This window comes from Alosa sapidissima, chromosome 16, assembly GCF_018492685.1.
Source record: "Alosa sapidissima isolate fAloSap1 chromosome 16, fAloSap1.pri, whole genome shotgun sequence".
Classification (NCBI taxonomy): Eukaryota; Metazoa; Chordata; class Actinopteri; order Clupeiformes; family Clupeidae; genus Alosa; species Alosa sapidissima.
The window spans coordinates 23,326,070-23,336,374 of record NC_055972.1 but is presented as its reverse complement, the minus strand read 5'-3'; the positions used below and the strand labels follow the sequence as shown (position 1 = coordinate 23,336,374).

The following is a 10,305-nucleotide window of genomic DNA, read 5'->3' as shown; positions in this document are numbered from 1 at the left end:
CAAAAAGAGGGGATTTGTTGTTTGTTGTTTGCATTGCTTGAATCCATTTCCGAAGTGTTGTGCAAATTAACCCAGGGGTAGAGCAGGTGAAGCATTCCGTGTTCGTTTGGGGGAGAGAGGGGCACCCGCAGTCGGGGAGGAATATTTCTGTCTCCTTGTCAGCAGGCTTTCATTACGAAAGCAGCATTCACACTCCACAGATTTGCTTGTAGGAGTATTAACTGAAAGCCCAAATTAGCTGTGATCACCAGATGCAGCAGAATATGAAGAATCTGTCAAGACGAGCTCTGAGCTTTAATTGTGTATTAAAGTGGTTACCCTGATATACACCAATATGGCCCCATCCTATTAGAGATGAAATTATATTAAAATGCAAAAATGAAATCCTTTTCAGTCAACATCTTGTTAACATCTTGTTGACTGCTAACTTGTTTTTTCATCCTCATGTATTACATTTAGTTGTCATTACTGCAGGTAAGGAGTTATTAAGGAGTTATTACTAAAACGTATTTAGCATACTAAGACAATCAATCTCACAATCAATCAAACACAATTAAATATGAAGAACTACTTGATGGTATAGTATACATAGTTTTTGGAACTATGCCAATACTACTTATCTTTAGAGATAGTTAGACTTTTAAATGGGCTTCTGCTGTAATGAAATGCTCTTGAAGGCTGTTCTGTTTTGTTGATGTTTTTTGCCAACAAAGGTTGCTTTGCTGGCAATTTTGTTTTTGGTTTGTAAATAGGCTCAGTTGTTGATTGGCCATTGTGGGAAATCCCCTACCTATAGCACTAGGAATTTAACACCTCTCTTGTCTGAAATGACTAATTAAATTCCTTGTCCTCCTTGTCCTTACCTTCTCTGGTCCTCAACATACATTCATCTTGTGCTGCCCAGTCTGTGTTTCTGTGCCCCCTATAGCAGAGCAGTCCTCACCCCTCCACTGATAGCTTCAGACAGGCGGCTGAGAGATAGGTCATCGTTGTCTCCTGTCTGCCCGAGGAGGCATCTCCATGCAGCTCTGAGAAGGAGCAGGAGCTGGAGTGGAGCCATGGCTGCTTACCCCAGGTGCAGACCTGACACACTTTGTCCTCGCGATCTCTTCTCTCCCTGGCAGGGGCATATTTCTCCCCCGTCAGCCCGGGGAAGTTTTTCGAAGGCGGCCGAGGCATTAGGAGCGGCGCTGTCAGATCACACGGGAGGGACGATAAGTGCCCCGGCCTGACACGCGGCCACTTGTTATCTCTGTGCTCTCCTTCAACTGTGCTAGCTTCCACTACTCACCCTGTGCCAAAGTGGACACATTTGAGTTTGTTTTTAAAGTGTGTGTAGCACAATGGCAATGTTTTTAAATTGTCCTTTCTTAACAACGTATCTTTGTGGTTATGTGGGAAAGGCATGAAACAGTGCTTTGAACACAACTTTGATTTATACCCATGATACACTACTTTGTGCATCAGATGAGTTTGTCTCATGTGTTTCCGAGGGGACCAATTTTGCGTTGTGATCTCCCATCGTTTTTTAAAGAACGCCGACCGCTCGCCTCCCTGTCCACCCGTCTGCGCCTCAATTAAGCCTTAAATGTCACCGGCTCCGCGCCTCACTCGGGTTCTTTTCCGACTGGAACACCCGACCTCACCATTCCGCCACGTTTAACACGTGGAGGGGGGGGGTGAGTTGTGGGTGGAGGGGTGCTGGTGGGTGTTGGGGTGGAGGGAGAGCGGATCATGCATCAATGCAGGATACATTCCTGCTCGTTCTGAACCAGCCCCCCCCCCCCCTACACCCCCAAAGCCTACACTCCTCCGGAGCTCCTCGACCTCCTACGCCCCCATGCACCCCCAACTCCAGCCCAGCCGTCCACCCTCCCTCGCTGGGACGCTGCTCACGCGCCCCCTTGATGCTGTGCTCAGGTTCCCGCTCAGCGCCGTCTCCTGTTTCGCTCCCTGGGTCCTGAGCCAACCCCTCAACTATTAGTCACACGCACACATACACATACACACGCACACACACACACACACACACACACACACACACACACACCACCCCCACCCCCCAGCGGCCGACGTGAGAACCTATGAGCTCAGCCACAGTCTCACCTGCCTCCATGCAGATCACAGACGCTTTCCACAGCCTCCATGTCCCCCTGCTACGGCCTCACACTCTGTGCCTCGCCTGTAATGGTGCTTTGAGGTGCCCACATGCAGAGGCTGATCTTCTAAAGCATGGCACCAGCGCAGTTCCTAAGTGGGCAGGGAGAGTGAGATACTTCTGTCTGATGAATGAGTTTGGGAGTGCTTTGCTACTGATGCTGCTGATTTGAGAGACAAGGAGAGACATGTTGAGAGACATGGGACTTACAACATACTCACTTTTTGATTTAAACACACTTCAACGTATGACAGTGTATATGATACTAGTAATATCACAGCTATACTAGTAGTAATACCACCAGACCCGGCGGCAGACACAAATTCATGGACGGGCATTACACCTTTCCGGGGGGGGGGGGGGGGGGGGGGCACGGGAACTTAAATTGATCACGGTAGTTATATGTGTGTTACAACTGAGATGCGTGTGGGAAAAGCAGACGTGCTGTTGAGACTGGAGCTAGTCATATTCAAAATAATGCAAAAATAAATCCGCAGATAAAACCAAAATCCTTGTTCATTTGCTAACCACTTTCAGATAGAGTGTTAGGGAGTTAGCCCCGAAGTTTCGGATAACTTCAGCCCTGGAGTGGTAACAAGCTCCCTGTTCTCCGACTAGGTCAGAAGAAAAAACTACTAGGCCTACTTCTACTAACGATATATAGTCTACCTGCGAGCCGATAAACCATATTTGTCATCGGATGACAGGGGTTAGTGCAGAAGTGAAGTAGACTGCGCCACGTAACCTCCTCTCCATTTAGGTGATAGACTTACCTAATGTTCCTTATAGATTAGCTACGGAATAATACAGATTTTACAAGTTTATTTTGCTACTTGCTAGATTGACAAATGTATAATATAGGCCTACATTTAATCCGTGTTCAAAATCAATCTATGGGATTGGGGTTGGCTGGTGTAGCCAAGCTCGTCCAGGGCGGGCACAGATGACTTCCAGGGCGGGCCTGGCCCCCCAAAGCCCCCCCATGACGCCGGGACTGAATACCACAAGCAACAGACTATTTAGCAGGGGCAGTAGATAAATTGTATGAATGTATGTAAATGTATGAATTAAGTTAAGATGGCCAATAGAAATGCACATCCCTACTTCAGGATTGTGATGTCAGGAGGGTGGCAAAAAAAGATATGCCATGAAATTTGAAACCTCCATTTTGAACTTTCCATAAACACAACCACTTGTGTTATGAGTTATTCTCGCTACAGGGCGCACCTTTTGACCATGGAGGGTGGGTCTCCCGTAAGACCAGCGCAAACCACAAACAAGCCTGTGACGCTCACTTTGCTTTGGAATAGACACGAGCTAGCCTGCTCCCTTGGCAGAGGAAAGCCTCGGAGCTATCCGATTAAACTTTGTGTCCTTTCCTCTTTGTTGAACGGTGATTTATATGGTGTTGACAAGACATTTACTGCAAATGCACCGCCATGCCAAATGTGAATTCATCTACGCTGGGATTCATTCCAAGTCACTGGATAGGGCGCAGCAAACATAAGGCCTAAACATTTGTACCCCCCCCCCCCCTCCCTTTTTCAAAACAGAAACTCTTATAATAGTACTTCGCTAACTGGTGTTGGTGAAGATGATTTAGTGGTGATGAATGGCAAGCCTTGTGAATGGGACCTACTTGATGCGAGAATGAGACCAAACGCAGATTTTTTTTCTTCAGTTCCCATATTCAGTCGCCCATAATGCTCTGTATTCTGGAGCAGCTGGCACAACCTGCGGTAGGCTAGCCTCGCATTCGCATCGAAAACGACCTTCACCGTTCCCTCTGCCAAATCATCCTCGCTCTGCCTGCGCCCGTTATGTGAGCTCCAGCATATTCCCCGGTCCTGGGGACGCCATTGCTTCCATAATTACAAACATCTGTGTGTAGGATTAGGCCGTCGTCATCTAGAGGCTAGTCAAAAACAAGAGTTCATTTAGTCGCGGGCATCTGTCCAAACGGCAGTGTGTTTCTCCGGGGCGGCGTGTAACAGGAGCAGTGTCGGGTTCCTCATGAATGGTAATGTGATGCAAAAAGGCAAATTGAACAGAAAATTCCATCGACCTTTCTGAGGCAGATGCCACCAACACTGGATCACCAAAGCCAACAAACTGGCCGTTTGACTGCACAAGTATAAATGGTGCCCATTTAGTCTTGCAAGTGCATGGATGAAATGCAGAAGCCCCAAAACCTGACCAATCATTGTCTACGCATGTTATGATAGAAAACATGGCTTAGTATTTGTCTGCATTGGGAAAATGGCGCATGTTCCTATGTCAAAGGAGGTTATGTGATCCAAAGGTTTCTTGATGTATGCCAAGGTTTGCACCTGTGAAGTAAATTCCGGCAGACTTCCCATTCTGCCAGTGGTATGTTGACATGCGTGGGCTTTGTGCCACTACGTGCATTTCATGTGGGTTTGTGGTTTTTGCTAACTGTGTCCCGTAAACATGCCCGCAGACGCTAATTTTTACACCTGACAGAGCTCACATTGATATGCATTGATTTAGTTATGTCCAGTTGGTGGTTAAATAGTAATTTGAAGAAGCATTTTGATTAAATGTAATAACGGCTGTTGAATGCAGTTTGCAACAATAACTGGTCTATGGTTGTTTTAGTTGCAAATGTATTATTCAGTAGCTTATAGGCCTATATTTCCCCAATTCTTCTTCTTCTTATTATTAATAATAACAATATTATTATTATTAATATTATTATTTAATAATAATAATAATAATAATAATAATAACAATAATAATAATAATAATAATAATAATAATAATAATAAAGTAATATTACTACTAATAATAATACAAATAATCAAAATGTCAAAGATCAACCATCCTTGGTTGGATTTTTGGCTATTTTGCGCCAACTCCAGACTGTGTGGTTCCATGTTCTCAAAGTCCTCTTAATCAGCACTTCCCCCCCCTGAACAGTGTCTGATGCTCTTCCATGCCATGACACATGAGTTTTCTCGAAGCTAATCACTCTGCAAAGATTAAATGAAGACCTACGTGGACAAGAAAATGTGGCTCGATTTAGCGAGTATCCGATGGAGGCCCAGCATCAATCATCGCAGATGTTAGAGCGTGATTTAGGATCTCCAGGATGCTCTCGCCACCGAAAGCCAAACTTTCAGAGCTGATCCTGGCTTGCCTGTGAAATAAGATATCTCACGCTCGGAAGCAGAGAGTAAATTACGGAATAAAACTGTCCAGACAGACTTCCAGTGCGATAAAACTAATCTTTCCAAGTAACTAATCGTCGCAGGCTGTTCAGTGCTGAATATTCACTGCTACTCTTAAACTATACATGTCCCATCTGAAACCCATCTTACGCTGGGCATTTAATCAGAGTTCATAAAGTCAAGTTGAAAAAGCACGAACCTATTGTTTTTTTTTATAATGAAAAATGTGAAGTTAGCCCGGTGTGCTGTGCTTTAGTGAAGTTAAATTAGACTAACTAAATTATCTTTGATAACCTATGTGTAATTGATATTTTATTTTAGTCGATGACTTATTTAAACTATAACAATAGGTCAACATATCTAGTTTAATGTGGATCATAATGACATTGAGTATAGCCTATTGAAAGGCCCCTTTCAACCTAGAGAATCCACTATATGCACGAATTTCCACGTCTAGAAAATTAGAGGTTGCATTGATATGAATGAATATTGTCGCCAAGAAATGCTTGAGGAACATGAAATGTGATTGTTTGGAAATGCATTCATTTTATTCTTCCATCCTGCCAGGGCCGATAAACGCAGAAACAACTGAACACAGTGACAGCAAACACACACACACACACACACACACACGCACACGCACACACACATTTTTCTCATTCAATTTACAGGAGGTCATTCAGTCACACATTAATGTTTCATATTCTGTAAATACAAGTGTCTCTACTTTCTCAGATTAAAAAAGGCTAAAAAGGTGAATTCCGCTGTAATTATCCCGTTTCTTCTTCTCAATAATAATAATAATAATAATAATAATAATAATAATAATAATAATAAATTAGCAATGACAATATCTAATATCATATGATAATATAATATAATAAGGTATTTCTTCCAACAAAATTTCGTATTTTGCAAAATTGGCATCTTCCTCATTCCTTTCACAGCTCTGCAAGTCACGGAGCAATACGGGCCCGTAGATCACCCTGTATGCGATAAACGACCGCTCATCCGCTTTGCTTGCCAGTAAGCATGACTCGAGGCCATGCAGCCTGTTCGTCGAAGGCTTGCTTATCACCGAACATCTGACACATTACCGGGGAGCGCTCCGGATGCACATATGGATCTGCAAAGATTGTCACAGAAAGACGAACACTCCGCAGACAGTGCGCCAGTTGTGAAGCCATCATCTTAGATAGACTACACTAAGCCTGCAAGAAAAAAACAAAACACCCAAAGCCAACATTTGACAAAGAAAATTGTTTTCATTAACATGCATCCACGTCTACACCAATTAAAATGATGATCGTTACGTTATTAGCCTACATAGGCTATATCCTAACGAATTATAATGCTAGATATAATGACAATCATAGGCTAGCCCATGTTTTCCACGACAACAGACACAGCCTATACTGTTAGCACATACATTAAAGAAATCGGTTCATGCAGATGTTTGTCTAACGAAAGTAATAACCACGAAAATGCGTGCACAACCCATCGAAAGGACATGGAATATCTTACTGATGATGTAAGCTGGTCCTTTGCGTTTGAGTTATGGGTAGAGAGGATTTGGTGCAGCTAAAGGGAGATGATGCTCTCTCTGCCTCGCTCTTTCTTGTTCTCTGTCTCTATTTCTCAAACACACACACACACACACACACACACACACACACACACACGCCTCCCTCACTCACGCAGTCTCTCAGCCCATTGGTATTATCAGCTGTGATATACGGCCTGGTTTCACAATACCATCTTTAAAACACGGGGGCATTTCCACCAAAATGCCGTCTGAAAAGCCGTTGACAAGTTCTATTGAAAGTAAGTACGAATTCGCCTTTTAGCCTTGTAAACAACCAGGGCTCGTCGATAGCTTCATAAACAAACACGCATTCCGTTTTAATTGCTGTAGGTCAATTTATCAGAAAAATAGTGAATAATATCAACACAAAAATGGACATGCGATTTATTTGCGCTAATTCGATGCAAACGGTTATTATTATTATTATTATTATTATTATTATTATTATCGTACCGAAATAAACACGGCATCGACAAATCATTAATTTAGAAGAAATAGCGAGAGCATTAAGTATTCTAATCGGGTTCGGCTCCTCCCCCCGGCCATGCCCTCTAATTACCGGTGCTCCTTCACCACTAAAGCCTGCATTGGACTGCAACATACTCAAAGAGTAAGGGAGAGTGAGTTAGGAGAGAGAGGGCGGAAAGTGCCACTGGATACAATTGATTATCTCCCAATCAACAATAACTTGTTAGTAGTGGTCGATTCCAGGCAGCTTTTTGAACCTGACCGTTTCAAGAAGCGGCATTCTGTCGGGCTGTTTGACGTTGTGGCCACACCGCTATACTCGGGGACCGTGGACTGGACCAGTGGCACTTTAACAGGACTTTTAGTCCCTCAACCCTGCGGCAAAAAGATGCTTCAGACTCGGTACCTGTAATCCCGGGATTTTTCAACATAATTTCTGTCACTTGTTCCTGCGATCATTGATATTTTCTACTAGTATCCACATTTTGATAGGGTATAGTCCTAAAATTTGCAATCCATAATTGGTGTGTGTCGCGAGGTAATAACAAAATAATGACCTCCAAGGAAGACGCAAAAGGCGCCTCGGTGGAGGACCGAAGACGCAGTCCTCTGGATCACCTGCCTCCACCTGCCAACTCCAACAAGCCCCTTACGCCCTTCAGTATCGAAGACATCCTCAACAAACCCTCAGTGAAGCGAAGTTACACTATTTGCGGGACAGCGCATCTGATCTCGTCCGGGGAGAAGCATCCTTCGTCAGGTCATCCACTGTCCAATCGCGCACTTCTTACCCAAACCTCTCCTTTGTGCGCCTTGGAAGAACTAGCCAGCAAAACATTCAAAGGCCTGGAAGTGAGCGTTTTGCAAGCTGCAGAAGGTAAACACTCTCTCTCCAAAACAATTTCACTGTTACTTATATTAAATAAACACCATCGTGTAATACTACTGGTAAATAGTCTGCGGCCTGCTAGGGCAGAAATAGTGATATATTTTGCCCCCAAATATTAACAAGGAAAGACAGTTTAAAAGTAGCCTTACCTATTCATTGCATACCATGAGACTTTATAATTTCATGGGGCCTTTAGGAAGGTGGAAAGATTGTGTGACAACAGGGAAAATAAAAGTATACATTTGTAAATATAATAATCCTTTACAGTTTTCCTAAATATGTATCTGCAATTAGTCTGCTTCATGCGTTTTTAAAAAAAAATATTATTATAATTTATTTTACAACAATTTTAGGCCTATTAATACAAACAATCTCCCGTTTATATTAGGCTACTGTCAATACTATTATTATTGTCAGACTTAGAATTATCATTAGACTCTGTTTTTGCCTGTCAATGGAGTGCTATATTTTTGTATGGGCTACAATACTGTAGGCTATATGTAATGTAGTGGGTATCACTGTCCTTATGAGAGATATTTTCTATCTAAAGGTTGGTTCAGCATAATTATTTAGGAAAAAATAAAATTTTGCTAACTATTTTTCTCTTTCTAGGTAGGGACGGTATGACACTGTTCGGGTCGCGGAATACTCCCAAAAAGCGAAGGAAGTCCCGAACGGCCTTCACCAACCACCAGATCTATGAGCTGGAGAAGCGCTTCCTTTACCAGAAATACCTGTCCCCCGCCGACAGGGATCAAATCGCCCAGCAACTGGGTCTGACAAACGCCCAGGTCATCACCTGGTTTCAGAACCGCCGAGCAAAGCTCAAGCGAGACCTGGAGGAGATGAAAGCGGACGTGGAGTCAGCCAAAGCCACGGGTACGGTTCCTTTTGAAAAAATGGCTAAACTAGCAGACCTTGAAAAGTGCGCCAACGGGACTTTAGGACATCCTATGCCCGAGTCTCCCACGCTCTCCAGCCACGAGAGCTCAAACAAACTGCAAATGTCGCCGTCGTCACCGTTGACAGACCACACAACGAGTAAGGAGTGCTCGGAAGACGAGGATGAGGAGATTGAGGTGGACGACTGAACCTCTAGAACAGTACCAGCACATATATCACGGTTTCTGATAGCGCTAAAAGTGCCATTAACGCACCAAATGTATTTATGTGACTTTTATATAAACGAAAATATTCAAACCAAGCATGGACAGTCTCCACAAAATCTATTTATGCAGCGACAGCTATATGAGTAACCTATTCGTTCTTTTATTTAATCACCTGCGAGAAAGCAATAAGAGGTTCCCTCACACCTAACATATAAATAGAAAAGACCCTGCAGGACTGGAATGTGTGTGTATGGGTGCGTGTGTGTGTGCAATCAAACTTGCTAGTCCTCAGAAGCTACTTCTAGATCACGGTCTCTCTCTCTCCCACTCCCTCTCTCTCTCTCTCTCTCTCTCTCTCTCTCTCTCACACACACACACACACACACACACACACACACACACACACACACACACACACACACACACACACACACACACACACACCATGCAAGCACGATTGCTATACAGTGTTTTAAAATAATTTAAATGCATGCTTTAATTTTACTTTATAAAATGAATTTATTTTATTTTACAATGATTGCTAATCTGTGATAAATATCCCCAAAACATTGATACAGAATTGCACACATCCAAGGTTTCTGTGTGTGCATCCGTGTTAAGCATATAGCTACGTATTGGGAGCGTTTGATAAAAGAGTGTACAAACATTTGATATAGTAACCGCGAACGGTCAAGACTATACGATTCTCCTGGTCGAATCTAGTAGTCACATTTTAATATCCTATATTTCTAATGGTTTGTATGCCTGTAGCCTAAGTGCCTTTCTTCGCCAGGACACCATTTAAAAGACCATGTACAAAGTGTAATGTATCCAAAAAGAAAATAAAAAAAAATCACTTTCTCAATATCTCTCATTTGTATTGTTGTAACAAACGCTAATCGATC

The 10,305-nt window shown here is 43.1% G+C and overlaps 1 protein-coding gene across 1 annotated transcript; it reads left to right on the top strand.

The window, feature by feature from the left end:
* Positions 1 to 7,579: 7,579 nt before the first annotated feature.
* On the top strand, positions 7,580 to 9,760 carry lbx1a (ladybird homeobox 1a). The gene is made up of 2 exons (XM_042065096.1): positions 7,580 to 8,279; positions 8,904 to 9,760. The coding sequence occupies exons 1-2, from the start codon at positions 7,955 to 7,957 to the stop codon at positions 9,380 to 9,382; spliced, it is 804 nt and encodes a 267-aa protein (XP_041921030.1). The 5' UTR covers positions 7,580 to 7,954; the 3' UTR covers positions 9,383 to 9,760.
* The last annotated feature ends 545 nt before the right edge of the window (positions 9,761 to 10,305 follow it).